This window comes from Meleagris gallopavo, chromosome 7 (assembly GCF_905368555.1).
Source record: "Meleagris gallopavo chromosome 7, MGAL_WU_HG_1.1, whole genome shotgun sequence".
Classification (NCBI taxonomy): domain Eukaryota; kingdom Metazoa; phylum Chordata; class Aves; order Galliformes; family Phasianidae; genus Meleagris; species Meleagris gallopavo.
The window spans coordinates 14899699-14917987 of record NC_139410.1 but is presented as its reverse complement, the minus strand read 5'-3'; the positions used below and the strand labels follow the sequence as shown (position 1 = coordinate 14917987).

General features: G+C 41.4%; 2 protein-coding genes across 2 annotated transcripts in view; one reads left to right on the top strand and one right to left on the bottom strand.

Moving 5' to 3' along the window:
- Nucleotides 1-5761: 5761 nt before the first annotated feature.
- LOC146543966 (uncharacterized) overlaps nt 5762-18289 on the bottom strand; it is a 38122-nt gene continuing 25594 nt past the window's right edge. Inside the window, exons 2-3 of the mRNA XM_085228225.1 lie at nt 10383-11121; nt 5762-10075 (exon numbers count right to left, since the gene is read on the bottom strand). Of these exons, the coding sequence (XP_085084351.1) occupies nt 9907-10075; nt 10383-11121 (908 nt within the window). The 3' untranslated portion in view covers nt 5762-9906. The remainder of the gene's footprint in view (nt 10076-10382; nt 11122-18289) is intronic.
- Nucleotides 10241-18289, top strand: part of OSBPL6 (oxysterol binding protein like 6) — an 89626-nt gene continuing 81577 nt past the window's right edge. Inside the window, 2 exon segments of the mRNA XM_085228581.1 lie at nt 10241-10504; nt 12422-12491. The gene's annotated coding sequence lies outside the window, so the exon portion shown is untranslated.

The window sequence follows — 18289 nt, the reverse complement described above, 5'->3', positions numbered from 1 at the left end:
GGTAAGAATGAGAGGTGTTGCAATTGGTTCAGAAATTTAAATTTTAAGTGACAGAAACTTAAAATATAAGTGTATTTAAAAAAAGTACAAAGTACCTATTATTAACTTCAGTTATTTTTGAAGTTAAAAGAGTGTTAGAGTTCAAATCTGCAAACATTATTAACTTGCAGAAGGAAGGTTGCCTAAAAAACCTTGTTTAACTCTTCTCTATTCCCCTGATGTGTTATGATGCAGTCCTTGATGACTCACCAGCAGCTTTTTTCCCCAAGAGTAATTGTTTCATTCAGCACAAAGAACTAAATTGTATCAGGGTAGTATGGTTGAAGGAGAGTATGAAATTTCTGCTTAATATCTTGTAGACTTCAGAACTCATACACTGAGCAAAAGTGCTTTATGGTTAAGCCTGGGGAACTGGATCTTCGTGATTCTGAGATTGTTTGTGACATTTGCTACCATTTCTCTGGGGTTCCTCTGGAAAAATCCTGCTTTTTTGCTGGTTTTTTATTTTTTTTTCTTTTCCTTCCTTTTGAGTAAGTGTGGAGCTTTCTTATGTTTCCTCAGGGGAACAATGCTGACCAGGATGCCATAGATCTAAGACTCCAGAATTGTCAAGCAGTATCTTTGCAGACTTAACTATGCTATGTGTGTGCGTGCAGTATTTTTGGAAAGCATCGGTTCTGCTGTGCAAATATGACAGTCATTCTGTCCTGTTGGTATAGCAGCTCTGGCATGCTGCTGAATGTGCATCATGCAGTGCATCTTTGCATCAAGAATAAGCAAATGGTGATCTGTGCTAGTGCAGAAATCTTTGCAGTATATATGCAGAAGGTCCAATGGCTTATTTTTATTTAATTTTTTACAATCTTGAGGTAACTATGCACGATGCTACAGAGACATTGAAACTAAACTTTTCCCTTAGGTTCAGGAGACTTTTCACTATTTTTCTGAATAGAAAGCTTGGATATAAAATGCAGAAATGTTTTTCTTTGTCCAAAGCAGACAGTTTGGAATAGACTTGTGTTTGAGAGGATGTTTTAAAGCATAGTGTAGTGATGCATGTATAATTTAAGTGCACATGTTATTGTGGTGAAATAGTGGGAATCTCTGCACAGACAGTTGGAAAAAAAAAAAAAAAAACCTGCTAATTTGTCCTCTAATTGCTCTTTTTGATGAGTCCCTGCTATGTCAGGATCTATAGTCTAAGGTGACATTGAATTTCCTATTTGTTTAGTTGATGTTAACATTCTCTAGGAATGTAAGTGCTCTGAAAAAAATAAAGTGACAACTGTCTGACCTTGTCCATCCAAGATGTGGAAGAAGAATCAACTGTTCAAATGATCTGGACAGCCACTTTCCAGAACCTTCAGCCCAAAGGGAAGGGAAAAGACTCTTTGTGAGTTGAAGCAATGTTGCTGTTTTCCTATCTTTCTCTGTCCTGTTAGACTCATTATGCGTCTCTGCAACAGGAGATCAAAATCTGGGAGATCTCTAGTCCTACTTCAGGCTATTTGGTCAGGTCTTGCTTCAAATGGTTTTGGGCAGGTACTGGGAAGGAAGAAATTGCCCCATTTTCTGTACTGAGACTTCAGGATGCCGTAAGAAGTAACTGCAGGCAGACGGTATTTTTTCTTTTGGGATGTTGTTGCATCAGTCTATTAGGTGACTAACATGAAGTCATCTGTAGTGTTCTGCCTACAGTTCTTAAAGTATTCTTACAACCAAAACTGACTGGCTTTCCTTAAGAGTTTAGTGTATTTTTTGAAAGTGTAGACATACTGGTCTTCTCCAGATAAATGCCAGTTGGTGTAAATACGTTTTGCTGTTTTTAAAATCAGCCAGCACTTCTGGTTGGATATGATATTCATTATTTCCTGTTTAAACTGTTTTGTAGCACTGCCACTAAGTAGCTGTCACATTGCTTTTCCAGGCCTTTTCATCAGAAAATGGTAATTCTGTCTGCTGAGAGCATAAGCATTAGGTACTGGAGGATAAAAAAACAACTGTATAATCTATATTGCTTTTGCTGGTGGTTAGTGAATTGGCAAGAACTGCATAATTTTTTTTTTGTGCTGTTTTGCAGTAATAGCACGGTAATGGTGGTAAGTAGAATTTTGCATGCTTATCTGTAAATGACTTGGATTTCAGCTGTGTTCATCAGCTGTAGCTTCTGCTGGCATTTAATGGCAGAAGATTCTCATTTTTCTTCTGAAAATGAGATAATACTTTTCATAAATTATGCTAAATGATGTCCACTAGAAATTTTATCCACTTACTGAATCTTACCTGCATGGTCTGCAGGAGTGCCTTTTGCTTGTGTAACTGTAGAAAGATCCTAATTTGTTTATCTTGCCACAATGTCTACATTAAAGTATATCTGATCATTAAGTGAAACAAGGCTGTTCTCAAGAGCTGTGTTTTGACAGTCTGACTGCAATCAATTCTCTCCACTGGATCTCCTACCTGAGACCTTTTTCTTTGGTGCTATCAGGGTGCTACAGGAGTACCTAAAGTAGGAGCAGAGCCCAGGCTTGCAGTGCAAAGTGGAATTGGTTTTCCCTCGCTTGCTCCTTCTCTTCCTGTTAATTTTTTTTTTGACCCAAGGTATTCAGTCATATTATTTCTGCTCTGTCTGCAGAGATGCATCTAATGTCTCCAGTGTCAGATTACTATGTCAGTATATGAGAGGCAAAAGGAAAAAGAACAACTGTGAAATGGAAGCAGCTGAAGGTGAAGGTGAAAAAAGCATGTGATTATGTCCAGTTTGAGAGCATTGCATGTTCTCAGCATACCACGTCTCTAAACTTTGTTAAATGCTTTGTCAGAGACCCTGCTGAAGTTCCTCATGGAATGTCACGTTTGAGTTGCAGTTATATTGATAAAATGTCTGGAAAACAAACTGAAGGAAAAAATTGTAAGTGAATGGAAGGCTAACTGTACCAAGTTGACTGAATGGTACAGCAAAGGCACAGTCTACAGCCTTGCTAGGTAATTCACCCCCCTTTTCCAGCAGAGGTCACTGGTCTCCTGGATGTACCTAACATACATAGGATGGTAAAATTGATATTACTATTGAAATTCTCTTACTCCCTTTTAAGATAATCAACACAGATGTAGAATTTTGTAAAGAAAGGGACTGTTTTCTGTTTTCATGGGTTGAAATACCCTCAGATGATTCTCAATTTTTTAACACATGATTCAAAACCCTTTTCTGGGATTCTAATTGAGAAGTAGAATCCTAGTTCATCTTCTTCCTGTGAATTACTTTTTAAATCTTTTTTTTCCCACAGCCACTTATTTTTGAAATACAAATAATCTATTTTCACTTGCATGAGTTCCACATGTGTATTTGATTATTTTAACTTGCTGTTCCAGAACCTTGCCATACTTTTGTGTAGTTAGCCTGATAGTTTTAAAACTATCATGCAAGTAGGAAAATTTTCTGGTAGACACCCAAGAACAGCATACAAAGAACATCTTTCATTTTTTAATATTTTGTCATTTCTTAGTAAAAATTTCTCAGTAACAATTTGAGGGAATGAGGAAGAACAAGAAAGAGAATCAGAAGACAAAATCCAGGAGTGCAAAAAAAAAAAAAAAGGTATACTAAAAAAAAAACCCTGGTTTTGAGGCAACAAAATTGAAGAGTCTTAATTAAAGAGGTAAAGCACGGGGGAGCTTCCTAGGGAAAATCAATTCTCATATTGTGAAAAACAGGTTAATAAAAAAAAAAAAAAAAAAAACAAATATTAAGAGAAAAGATGGAGAGAACTGTGGTGATTTGGAAGCCAATTGCTCCCTGATGTTGAGCACAGGGATTTTGAGCCTTTTGGTGGAGAGGTAACTTCATGAATGAAACACAGAACCTTTATAAGTTTCTCTGCAACACGTTCAGTGTTGTCATCCTTTCTTTTAAAATATACAGTGTGACTTTTAAAATATACAGCGCTCACTGTATGGCGCACCATGTACTTCCTATAAGCACATTCTTAATGTTATTGAGCCAAGATTATATTTAAAGCCATTTCTGTTATTCAAAAACGTGTGCTTTCTTTGAGCAATTGTGTCTTGGGTAACTTCTTTGTTCCTCAGCTGCACGGTGCTTCTGTTGCTTCTCTTGGCACTGGCAGCCCAGCCCATGGCTGCAGCTGCCTTGAGGTCACTTAATAGCTTAAAGCACAATTTTGCATCAGGCACCTCATCCACAGTTTGTGCTTTTGGCAGGAAGAAATACAGTAAACTCAGCTTGACTTACAGAGAGGATCAGGTCTCGTAGGGCAAGCCTGGTGCTTCTCTCTCCTTCTAAGTTGCTGGTGCTTGCAGACAGCTTTGGCAGCTGAAGCCATAGAAGATGAAACGAGGCAGCTCTGTGTGTTGGTGATTGCAAGTTAAGAGTGACATGCTGCTCTGTATAACATGGAGCACTTCTCAGCTTTGCTCTCGCCTGGTTAAAAATACTTTATGGAAGCTGTGAGGAGCAGCTGCTTGGAGGGGTGCTGGCCTTCATGGCCTTGGTGCCTTTTATAAACACCATAAATCACAGTTTTAAAATAACTCTTCAGTACTGTAAGATCTGTGTATTCCACAGTTCAGAAACACAGCCATGCCACCTACACATGACGCTTTCAGGTTACTCTTGAATGGAAACAACTACAGGAAGAAAAAGTCATATACAATTTATATGTATTAGTGTGGACCAGAGAATTTCTCTGTAATGTGGAAGCAGGTGCTTTTCCTCCATCTCCACTGGCGGTGTAAAAAATAAACCAAACCTGAAATGCCATAAATTAATACAGAGCATTAAGAATCTACATTGCATAGCACAGATTGCATTTTTGCTGCCATGGAGCTGTCAAATTCTGCTAAATGCTGCTTCTACACATGGAAACTTTTTATGATTGCCATATCAATGAGGGAAAAGATATTAATAATTCAATGAAATAATCCAATGAATGTTCTAAAGGAATGGCAAATTTTAGACCCACTGGCTAGCTAATAAGGTGATTTTAAAAAATGGAAAAATTAAATTTCTGTGTTAAATTTGAGCTTGAAAACTCAAATTGTGAGCAGTTTATTAAATAAGTATCAAGCAGAAAACCATTAAAATACATGGTGTGTAATGAAGCCTATTAAAAAAAACACCCTACAGTGCATTTCTTATTTTTTTAAGTGATAAATTGGAAATTTGAATACAATTTCTATAGGCCCATGTTACTGTGAACGAAGGGGAACTCCTATATTCTTGCTATATAACAAGGCTTTTAGTCCAACTAACAAAGCTTCAGAACAAAAGGTGGTTATGGATGGGATTTTCTGAGTAGCTTGTCAGTCAAAATTGGGTGGCAAAGAGGTTGGAAGTTATTAAGCTAACATCCACTGTGGGAACAGTGCTGAAGTACCACTATTTAGCACTTAGGATGTGGACTGTAAGTAACCACACTAATTGGATTTCAGGTGATTGCCATATCAATTGAATGTTTATGTGATTGTTGACCGTGCTGTTTTCATGTGATTCTTGCTAATTGTTGGTATAATTGCCCCATTTCTTAACACCTCTGAAATGTTAAACAGAGGATGCAAGAACATATTGGCATACAAACCCAGTGTAGCATCCTGATATGTTATACTGAAAGATGAATAAATCCATATGTATGATCTCAAAGTCAAGTTCAGCCAGGAGAAAATTCTCATTTAAAACTCACTAGCCGTGGACAAGAATTAAAAAAAAAAAAAAAAAAAGAGAAATTTGGAACAGTGAATGAGCTAATAATTGTTTTTATAAGTGGCTTGTTTTGTACTTAGGTAATTTGTCCTGCAATGAAGTAAGAGCTAAATAGTAAGGTTTTGTTATCTCTTTTAGAGATAAGCACCAGACTACTCATATTTCTTTTATCTCAATTTATTTTTGTAAGTCTGCAAACTTGAGCTTGGGCAGAAATCCCTGAGTTTCACTTTGCAATTAACTTGCTAGCTCCAGCGAGGCAGAATGACCTCCAGGCTTTTTGGGAGAAGCTGCTCTCCTTGGCACACCAGAAAAGGTAAGAAGCGTTTATACGGCAGCAATTTCAAGAGACATTAGGGCAGGTTCTCAGCTCTCTTGAGATTCTCAGAAAGGTGGTCTAGGAATTGGTAAGCATTCAGCAGAAGACAGGAAGTAGAAAGGGTGAAACGTGGAAGCAGTGCTTTAAGCTGTGATGCTACTACACTGCTGCAAGTGATAACTTTCCCAGGAGATCGCTTTGGGATGAATGGTCTCCTGTTGATTTGCAAACTTGCTGTGCTCTTCTCTTGTAGCAAGTTTGAGTCTTTAAAAGAAACCTAAACAATGTAAGGTTCAGGATACATGCATTTGGCTTGCTGACAAACGGGAAGTAGTACCACCCGTAAGGAAATATTCAACTACAGGGTGCAACAGCACAGGAGAAACAGTTTGTTAATACAGAACATCTGCAGGGCCTTGCTAAGACTAAAAGAGTTAATTGCTGACCTGATCTGCTCTGTAATTAGAGAAAGTGTTTACAAATCCCGACCGTGAGGGTAAAGAAGATATCCTGGGCATTCTTCCAACCAATCTGACAAGAGTTCTGCTTTCTGAAACTGCTAATTGCTAACATTTTGGGTTGTCACTTTAAGAAATCCAGCACGATGTTAACAGAGCATATTTAGTCACTCGGACATAAAAACTCTATTTGGAAATGCAAATACGTACTGGAAATATTTTCCGAAAGTGAAATGATAAGCAACTTTACAGACAAAATTGAAAGAAAACTGCAAGTTATTTTAAGTATCAGATCTTTGATTGTCCTCATCCTGGGTACACTAAATCCCTCTCCTAACGTGTCTGTTCCATATAAGGACAGCAGGAGCGGAGTGGTTATATTTAATCAGTGAAACAAAATCAAAGGCGATGGCGTATGAAAACATGTACTCTGTCTTGAACTGCTGACTTTTTTCAACTTTTAATCATGTCCATATACTTCTAAAGGCATACACGTGTCTTAGAAGTGTTTCTTACCATTTTATAATAAAAGTTATATCAACTGGATATTTTAAAAATATTCCTCAGATATCTTCTGCTGTCAATACAATTTCAGATGTACTACATAGTGCCCACTTAATTTTATTTATGTGTGTATATAGAAAGCATCAGGAATCTTCACATATATATATATATTTTTAACAAGTTTATACTACTTTAGTTTCACAGTCTAAACAGTAAAAGGAATCGTATAACTTCTGCAGAAACTAAAGGCCTTGGCATTACTATCTATTGCTGAAGTAAGGTATGAAACAAGCTCTTTTCTGAGTGGAGATGACTAGCTGTACAGAGTATCAACCATACAGATTTTGTTTATATGAGATGTAACCACTCCGGTTGATTTATCATATGTTTGTCTTCAAGGATTCTTGGAGTTCTGCCAAACTTCATTTTGGATTTGCTTGTCAGACTTCCAGTTTCTTGTATTTAATAAGGGCATCTAACATGGTTCTTAGAAACTGGTTGTCTACGCAGGACTTTTGCCTGCTGCTAGTTTTTAAAGCATCTTTGTGTGTTTCTGCTTTACTTTTCTATTTCTTAAACAAGAAGAAATTACTATCCTTTTCTCCTCCAGGATGTCCAAGGAATTTTATTCTTATGATCTACGGAAGTGGAAAGTATTTTCAATATATTCTATGCATGTCTGCTGTTATTACACTTCAGGATTTCTCTCCCCATTCTTCTGTAAAGGGGAGCAAAAAGTAGTGTTGATGTGGATGGCTGATGCATATGGATTGTCACTACTGAATAGGGCTAATCACTAGAGAACCACTGGGAAAGCATTCTCTTCAGGGGCATGGAAGAACTCTCAAACAGGAATAGATAAGGATCTACTCTGATCTTTCTCTCAGGACATGGGAAAAGGCAGATGTATGTTTCCATACCTACAGATCTGTTTGTCCTTTCTTTCTCACACCTAACTGAGCAGGAAGATAAGAATCAACCATGTGACGATCAGGGGAGCATTGGAACATGGCACATGAAGAGTGTCCCTTCTTACAGCTCTAGCAAGTAATAGGCAGGCACTGAAAATGAAATTATTGTGCTTAATAGCTGAAGTTATTGTTCATTCCTTCATGTAATCCCTATTTAAAAACATCTGCGCCTTCAGCTCCATAGTGCTGTGTCACAGCAAGCCGAGCAATTTAATAAAACTTCACACAGCAAAGTTCTTTGCAGCCGTTGTCTTTAAACCTGCTGCCTGATCGTTAGCTGTGTCTCCCTCAGGTCCCGTAGAATGACAAATGGCACGTGGTTGTTTCCTCTCGGGTTCCTACATCTCATTCATGACTGTATGGATCTGAAGGTAATCCCTTCTCTGTTTCATAGTTGGGATTCTCGTCACATGGATGGAATTCCATACCCTTGACTATTCCGTTAGCTCCGTAGGTTTTCTTGTTCTCTATTTCCATATGAAGGAGCCGGAACCATACACAATACTCAAGTACGCAAGAGATTTACACAACAATGTAATGAGCTATTCTACTTTGTTCTCAAATGCTTCTGGAGTAATTCCTAACATTGTTTGCCTTCCCAACTAAGGCTGAGCAGCAAGCTAATGTTTGCAGAAAGCTATTCACAACGGCTCCCAATGAAAAAGGTTAATTTCGAGTCCATTATTATGTATGCTTAGTGAGGGTTGTTTTCATTGCTATTTACTTTAGTTTGCAGTTATGGCCATAGAATTTCTTCTGCTGTCTGTCTGCCCACTTGCTCACTATTGTGAGGTCCTTTTACAGCTGCTCACGTCTTCACTTTGGCTCTTACAATGAGTAGTTTTGTATCATTGGGAAAACTCAGAGATTATTGGTCCTTGCAGAAGGAATTTCAGGCTATTTAGGTGCAACGCTTTTCACTCAGAAGTATTCTAAATAATTCAGTCCAAAGGAAGACTCGAAGATAGCCAATGATGTGTTTAGTAGTCAGAATATGAGAGAGAAACTGGAGGTTCACCTGGTTTGCTACTCAGAATGGAGGATTGTGGTGTCCCAAATGCATGCACCAATGCTAACAACAAGCAGCAGAGGAGAAACAACACTACTGCTACGACAGCGTAGAAAACTGTTTTACAGCCTTCTGTTAGAAAGAATGCTTCAGATAATTATGTAAGATTATCATTTGAAAGAAACGCTTTATCTCCTTTTTTACACATTTTAAGTATTGGCAAGGTAGGGAAAAAAACGCAACTCTATAGGATACCCACTTAGGAGTTCAACGTTGAGATTGTGAGAGAACACTAAAGATGTTTGAAACGTGGCAGATAATTACCAAATATGCATTTCTGTCCTTGGTTTTCTTTTTCAGGTTGGTAATGGTGAGTGGCCACTTAACTGAAATTAGTAGTGGTGGTGTTGAATGCTGTCCTTAAGGGATGATTGAGAGTTGTGTCCTTTATCTCCCTGCCCCGTTATTTATTTCATATAGGAGAGAAAATTAAACTTCTGATATTAAGCTTCAAATAAGTATGAGATTTATCTTAATCTGTGCTTATACTACGCTTACTTTGATGTCTACCTCTTAGCATCAGCTGTGGCAATGATCATTACATATATTTTTTTTTATTTGGGAAGCTTCTGCTGGACTATGAGACTGTCAAGAGGAATTGCTCTGGCTGTCTCAGCTTCAATAGGAAAAGAGCCAGGACTTTGTATGACACAGTCCCCAATATGGTCATTTGCTGTACAGCACTGATACTGAATCTGGTATCTCTAGTTGAAGAAATGAGGGAAAAGGTAAAAATCATCATAGAGCCTGTTTACCTCACTTTAAGGAATGGTCTAGGCCCAGTAATTGTGTTGTTTGAACCCGGTAAGTTTTTCACTACTTTTTGTATGGACTATGCCATATTTTTTCCCCTAGTATTACTGAAGTTAAAACCACCAGCATTTCCTTCCCCAGGTCTTTTGATCCTTTTTCATGGATATGCACGCATCCCGCCCATCGGGCTCTCGGCTGCACCTGTGCGTGAGCAGCCTGGCTTTCTGTCCTCCGGGGTGGGACGGAGGAGTCACTGCTGTCCCGCGGGCTGTAACGGCGGATCTGCAGGAAATGAGAAAAAGCAAGCTAATATAAACCCAAGGAGGAACGTCTCGCGGTTTGCGAGAGCACCTGGCGCGTCTCCCCCCTCCAACCTCCCGTTATCAGAGGACAAAGAGCAGCGCTGGGGCGGAGCGGCAGCGCGGGGCCGGGCACGGCGCTCAGCGGAGCGCAGCCACACCGGTGCGGACGGACCCCCGCCGCCGTCCCGGCCCCGTCGCTCTGACCCCCTCCCGGCGCGGGCCCCGCGCTGCCCCTCGCGTCACCGCGTCCCGCGGCTGCCCGCATCCTTTTACATCCCCACGCAGACCTGACCGCGGCCGCAGCCCCGATGCTCGCTGCCCGCCGCAGCCCCGCTTCGTGACTCCGCGATTCGCTCCGCGCCGTCCCCCGAGGCCTCCCATCCCTCCTGCCGGGCCCCTCGTCCCCGCGGTAGGTGGGTGCGAGGAGGGCACCTTGGCGGCGGGCGGGGGCGGGGGGCGGCGCGGCGGGCTGCGGCGGCGGCGGCGCGGCGCGGCTGCCCGCCCCCTCCGTCAGACGGGCGGGGAGCTGCGGCGGGCGGGAGGGAGCGAGGCAGCGGGAACGGCGGGGCGCAGCCGGCCGGGCCGCAGCGGGGATGCGCCGCGGATGCCGGCGGGGAGGTGGGTGCCGAGCGGCGAGGCGGGGGCAGACCGCGGGGCGCTGCGGACATCGGGGCTCGGCGGTGCGGGGCCCGGCGAGAGCCGTCCGAACGGGTGGAGGGGTGGGAGAGAGCCGGGGCGCGGCGGCGGGCCCAGAGCGGGAGCCGGGGTTGGGTGAGGCAGCGGGAGCCGCGGACGGCACGGACCGGGGCGAAACCGGAGCATCCGGAGCGGCCGCGGTTATATAATCGGCGAAGCGGTGCCGCGGAGCGACCCGGCCCCGCTCCCCGTGTGCGGCTCTGTCGTCTCCAGTGCGGTGCGGCTGGAAATGCCCCGGTAAACTCTGCTCCGCCGCGGTGCGTGGTGGGGCCGTATGGCGAAGTTGATGCACTCTCGGGGTACCTTTGTGCTTGCGGTCTCTGCCTCTCTCTCTCAAAAAAAAAGCAGGAATGGCCTGCTATTCCTAATTCCTAGCAGTGCTGCAAAACCCTTGCGAGCTTTTTGAATACGCACAGATTCATTATAGTGCTGGTTTAGCAGTCATCCGTTTCCCAGAAGTGCTGATGCTCACAACGACCATCTGACGTGGCTTTGCCATTGGCCCGTCATTTGGTTGTATTTTATAGCTGCTTTGGCGTGTTGCAAGAGCACGATGTTGCCGCTCTCCTCGAAGCCCGGCAATGCAGACGCGGTGCCAACGGCACGGCCACCAAAAGGGCTCGCTCTGCTCCTCAGGGCCAGGTGGGAGCCCAAGGTCGGGCCGAGCTGCAGCACATCTTGTGGGGGGTGACGTCGGAGCACACAGTCCCGCACGGGGTTGAGTGACGTGGTCCCTTAAATAGGCTCTCACAGAGTTGATGAAAAAGCTCTCCAGTGAAGGTGTGAGGAATTAGCTATTTCAGGAGAACAATTAACTATATCAGCTCAATTTTAATGGAACTAGTACATTTAATTGCATTCTTAACAGATTTTCTATTCTCTGGATGATTAGCTTGCAGAATGATACCAGCTTAAAGATTAACATCTCATCAAATATCTGATGGTTTCCATGCAGCATAATTTTGCTTGGTTTATATTAGCTTTCTTCTAATGACCAGCCTTTGTCTATAGTGCTGTGGGTTCTCTAATTAAACCGTTTTCATCTTGGTATGGATGACATGACCTTGACCTTAGCAGCTAAGCAGACATGGTGGTACTGGTGACAAGCTTAACAGGACATTTATTTTTATGTACGTGTAACACATGGGTCTTCCTTTCACTTTGGTTAAAAAAGTTCACAGAAGACTGCTGTCTCTTTTCTCTCCAGTTAAGATAAATTAAGTGATATGTATAACCTAAACGTTTACTATTTAACATACTCTAAAGAGGTTTATATTTGAAGAGGTACCTTTGGTGCTGCTGTAGTTCCTCATGCCCATGTGCTCCTTTGCAGGGCTGGTGAGCTGCAGTGTAAGGCTGCTGTCAGCAGTGTTTCTTGTCACTGGCCCTTTGTTGTTCTTTGCCCATTGGTACTCTGTGTACACATGTCAGAGATGCTCCAAGTTTCTATTCCTGCTTTTCTTATGTTTGTTTTGCTTCAGTTCCATGCAGAGATAAGAAAACATTGGTTGCACTTGTAGAAAGAAGTGGTTCTTTTCAAGTGCAGCTGTAGAAGGGCTGTACTACGTGCACATGTGTTTGTTTGGATGAATTGTTTATCCAACTGATACCAGTGTAATTTTGCTTGCAGGTGTTAAAGTTAGAGTGTGACTGAGCAGTCCCTTTGGACCTTTCTTAGAAGACACCATGGCCATGGGAAGGTAAAGCCTTGGTGGGACAGCCCTATCCTCTTGCTCTCCTGCATGTTCCGCTGGAGATGTGTCTCCTTCCTTCTGCCCAGATCTGAGATGAAGTCAGAGGATGTTCACATTTCTACTTTGTTTTCCTTCAGTTCTTCTGCATGCATGTGTTTGCCCCTTGGTGCCTCACCTTCCTGCAGTGTAGTGCCTCTAGGTTTCTTGGTGTGACAGAAGTGATTGGCTTTGCTGTTGTATGCCCAATGCATGCACTATTTGCATGGGTTTTCTCTATGTTGTTGTTGTTTATTTGTTTTTCTCCATATATTTATTTAGATTTTCAAGAACTTAGCCTTCTGGTATGATGTGGTTTGTCCCAGGAGAGCTGCATTTCCCAGGGGATGCTGACCACCAGGCCCATCCTCCTGGAGAATCTGCTGTCACCACTCCCAGCATGGCAGGGGGAGATAACAGGGGCTGCCAGAGGGGTGTGTGTCTGTGTTCATGTGTATGTGCATACCTTCAGCAGCCTGTCCTAATGGTTTAGTTAACCCTTAAGCCATACACATGGTATAGCAATATATTGTCCATTTTCTCCATTTTTTCTAACGTATTTTTTTTTTAAACACAGTCCTATTCAAATGCTTCACAGAGGTTTTTTGGCATGCTTGATGATAAAAAGAAGGCCTCCCAGTTTTTTGGTTTTTTTTTTTCTTTTTTCTTTTTTCTCCCAGTAACTAAATGCTTGCAGTTTTTGAAGCTTTTGATGATGTCTGGCATGGGAAAAGGCAGTAGTTTCTGTAGATAATTTTCATGGGAAATGTTACTCTGGGCAATTGCACTTCTAAAAGGAATTTCTCCAAGAATTTCCTCCAGGGTTGTGTTTCTTTTTTAAGCTGGGTTTTAATGAGATTTAAAAAATCCCTCCCACTGGAATACTTAAACAAATGCTTATTTTGGGTTTTGTTCTTTTTATTTTTTATTTTTTGGTTAGATTTGCAATATCAAAGTTCTAGGTGTCAGAGGAGGTAGCAGCAGGTATTGTGTTCAAATGAGAGTAAATATACTCAGGCCATGTGAAGGGTCTTGTGTTTTTGGCAGATTCCAAGTATGTCTTTGTGATGGGGAAACTCCGACTGTGAGAAGTGTAGTGGGGAGGAAGTAGTGTAATGAGATGGCAGCTGAAGTTAGCTGAATTTGGTTAAAATACCATGAAATATTAAAAATACTAAATTATAGTAGCACGTGCGATATGAGTGTTGGTGTTATTTGTGTATGTCTGCAATTAATTTTACTGCATACCTATGTTTTCCAAGCTGTAAATGCAAAACTACAGCTTTCAGTTGTTTCCTGTATGTCAGAACATATACATGTAGGCAGTGAGGAGCTTTCTTTGAATGGCTCTGTGTGTATCCTGGTGAATGGTGTTTGTAGCATATCCCTCTTTTAAGGCTGTTGCCTTCAGAAGAGCTTTTCAATGCTGGCAGCTGATAAGATGGTCAAAGAGAGGTCAGCTAAAGCGTGGAATATGGAAGATGGGAAAAAAACATGAGGGTCATGATGCACAGGCAGTCAAACTAGTGGTCTTTAAGGAAAATTCTGGGTGGAATACACTAGTTAAAATAGTAAGGTAGGGAAAAAATGAGTAATGGAAAAATACTACTGACAACTGCTGAACATTGAAGTTCAAAAAAAGAGTGGAAGGAGAGGGGTCTGGAACCATAGAATTGCAGAATGTCCTAAGTGAGAAGGGCCAAGGATCATCCTGGCTCCATACAGAACCACACAAAAGTCAAACCTTGTGTCTCAGAACATTTTCCAAATACTTATTTAACTCCAGTGGCTTGGTGCTGTGACCACTGCTCAGGAACTGTATTACAGTTGTAATAGCCTAAAGATTAGATGAGCTTTTGATTCTTTGAAATGCTTCAGTATAGCAGAGAGAACAATGGTGTTTTGAAACAAAATTAAGTAATTTCCTTCTTTTTTTTTTTTTTTGTTGTTTTTTTTTTTTTTCTCCTGAGTTCCTCAAAGGCAAATAAATTTTAATACTAGTGGAGAGCACTTCTCTTGAAGAAAAAAATGGATACATTGGTGTACGGTAACTGCTGAGTCATAGCCTGAAGCACTGATTGAGCACCTGGGGAAAGGACCCGGTCAGCCCTGGGAGCACATGTGAAAGCAATTCAGGTGTGTGACCAGAAGGGGTGGAGCTTGGCTGCACCTCTCTGAGACCTCATTTAAGGGTTGACTGCCACTGGGGAAAGATCTTTGGTTGGTAATCCTTCTTTTCTGGAGTTTTACTTGCAAGCCTAGATCTTCAGATACGGGTGAGCACTTTTCCTTTGTAATACCATTCCATTCGCTCTTGTTCCTTTGCTGTTATGCTCCCGTATCACCCTTCCGCTGTGTTAATCTTTTTGATTGTTGTAGTTTACTTGAGCTGTAAAGAAGGTTGCATTAAGTTATCTGTGTAAGATATTATTCTCTAAAATGCTCTTTTTTTCTAACATAAATGCTGTTGTGTTGCTACAGAATTTTTCTATGTGACTTGATGATTCCGGGTGAGTTATGGAGTTACGCTTATGCAAGATTTAAATATATTAAAATCATGTATTAGATCCTTTTTGGTAGTACAGTCAGGCACATACTTGGGACTGCTTTGCTGTGGAAGGTACAAAACCCAAAGTAAGGGTGTGTGAGAATGATTTGTAAATCAGGTTAAAGAAACCTTATCTTAGTCTCGACATCCTTTTTCAGGTGATGAACTGAAAAGTTTTCATTAAGTGGTAAAATAAGCTCAAGTTGCTTTAAAGAAAAGGTCTGATGAAACCTGTGCTATTTTGTGAAGGCTGCTCACCCAGTGAGAGGAGACCATGGCTTCATCTGCCCAGCTGTTGTTGTCCTGATTAGTCCTAGACGAGTTGGAAAATGAAGAATCAATAGAACTTTGCTCTGTAGTTGTTGCTAACTTCACGCTTTTCATAACACGTTTGGGGTGAGAGACCAAAGAGTTGCAGAAACTGGTAATGACTGCTAGTTGGTCTGAGATGTGGGCTATGGAGTTTGAGCTCCCTTTGACGACTCATGCCGACAACTAAATAAGAAAGCAGTAAATAATTATAACTTGAACAATGGCTTGGGGGAAAACAGACATAGGACATGTAAGTACCTATGGCACTTAAAAGGCAGAGTTGGATGTGGAATGGCCTGGTGGGAGGCCCAGGCCACTAGTGAGGACGTGACCACATCGAGCTGCTGGGAATGAATGTCATGTTCCCCTGGGTGCCTGGTGATGGTCTCCCCTGGACTTTGGTTTGTGGGTGTGTTTCTTAGGGTGGACAAACTAAAATAGTTGTTTGTGGCCACCTATTGCACCCCTCCTGTTTAATAAAACAAGACTCGATTATGTGCTACTGAGAGGTGTATTGTTTCTATTCTTGCAGCCTATTCTGCTGTCACAAATCTAGCATGGGTGAGATAATGCTAAAAAGAATTTGGGTTGAGAGAAGTTTCTATGAACATCTCACAGGAATGATTTCAAGCTGGTGATTTTGCTTCTAGTTCCACCTCTTGCCTCACGACCTTCTCCTCTGTGTGGTTAGCCCTGTTTGTGCAGTGAGACCACAGGTAGCCTCTTGACCACACTCTACTATATGAGGATTTTGATGCCTGAAAAACTCGTGGTCTTCTTCAGGAAAGTAACTTTTAACTCCTTTTTCCCATCCTATTTTTCAAAATGAAGTTCCTTGTTTTCTGGTAATTATTGGCTCTGTTAGTTGAGAAATTGAGAGGAAGGAAATCCAGATAGACAGTGGCTCATCTTCTCAGTTTATCATCTTTGAGGCTTTGGACACAAGATAAATGTTTCTTCAATTTACTTTCTCTAGTAGGAAGCCTTTAGGAAAGTAGTCGGGCACTACTTATTTTTTCTTTTTATTTCAAGTACCGGTTAGTTGTTTTGTCATCTGGTAGTAGTTGACCTGGGAAAACTGGAAGGACAAGGTCACTGGTGTAGAACTATAGAAACAGTAACAAATGTACCAGATAAAAGGGCTTTCAGCTCAGCAAAACTGAGCTGGAATGGTTAGGTTAGTGACAAATTCCGATTCTTTCAGAGTTGAGCAGGTCAGATGCGAGGGAAGGTGATGGCTGTCGGAGGAAAGGATGCCTGGTTGAAAGAAAAAAGGTTGAAAAGAAAACAGCTTGCTGAGATTTGAAACTGGCAGTTGGTGTTAAGTCATCTTGGGGGAGTCTCTCTGACTCCAGTATGAGCATGATGTGCCCCTCTTGAAAGTAATTATGTCTCTATATTTCTTGAGTTGCAGAACATAGTTGCTGAAAACAGAATAGGAGTGATGTAAAATGAAGCTATAGGTTATTCAGAGGGTGAGTTTGGATGTGAAGTATCAGTGTGCCTCCAGTACTAGAATGTTAGTTCTGGAGCCACGCAGATTCTGTATCTGTCATTGTAATGGTCGCTGATGCATATAATATTTTTTTTACCCTGCTTCTGTCTAAATGAAATTTGTCTCTCTGTGTTCACGTACACTTGACAACTGTGCTTTTTCTGTGCATGAACTCCTGGTAACTATGGCCAGGCAGTAGCTGCCACCTGGTATAATGATTTTTGGGTGACAGTTGCAAGCAAAAATAACCAACTCTTTGGAGGAAAAAAAATTCTCTAGTCTCTCCCTGACTGTGACCTGTATTTGCAGATACACTGTGGGCAACTAGTTATAAAACATATGATGGTCCACTGAGCAGGCTTCTCTGTCACCTCTATGGCTGGCAGTGTACCTTATGCATGACACTGGTGGTCAGTTTGCTCAATGTGATTCAGAGTGACATGCAATGCAAAATCTTCAAAAAAAAAAAAAAAAAAAAAGAAAAAAAAAGGTGTTTTCTTATTTTTAATTTTTATATTTTAAACTAGCTGCACATTGCAGTTTGAGGAAGAAAGGTATGCCTGCCTCGGTCACCCTAAGTATTGCTGTGTGACTGAACTCATAATGGCACGGGTGGCTTCTGCCTGTAATTAATACAGTGCTGGCTGTGCATTTTGCTAAATGTGATTTCTGGATTAATAGAGTAGACTTCAAATCAGAAAATGAGAATTAGAATTAGTCAAGCTGACTAACCCTCAAACCTTTCCATGTAATTCAACATGCTTTGCAATGCCTGCGAGTTTAAGGAATTGAAGTAGTTTCAGAATTAATCTAAAATATTACAACAGTTGAAGAGGTTTAAAGCACAGTAATCCTAAACTATTTAAGCTGTGACTGATGCCAACTACACTTCTGTGCTCTCTAGAAAAGGAGCAGTTTCTCACAAGAAGGAAGTTTTATTTCTCAATGCCACCACAGGTGTTCGGTGATAAGCTGTATGTTCTGTTTTTCTTCTGTTCTCCTTCTTCATCTGGCTGTGGAAACCAGATTTCTGTGCTAAGAAATGCTTGTGAAGGGCATGGCAAATTTATGAATTTCATACTTTAGCATCTCTGGCAACGTTCCCATGTTGAAAGCTGATCGAAACAAACCGCTCTTTGGCCGCAGCTATCTGGAGGAATGTGTTCTGTTTTCTTGGCTGGTTCTTGGGTAGTTTGCAGTGAAAAATGTGTCATAGCTGTGTGATATAACACTAGGGGGAAAAAAAAAACAAACGTTGGATAAATCTGTTTATAGATAGAAATTAGTTTCACAGAAATATGCAAACTAATTTTGAAACAGATAAAATAGAAGTCTTGCACAGTTTTTCATTTGTCTTGTGGGTTCCCAGCACTCATATGTCCCTCTCTAGCTTCTGCCTTAAGTATCATTCTG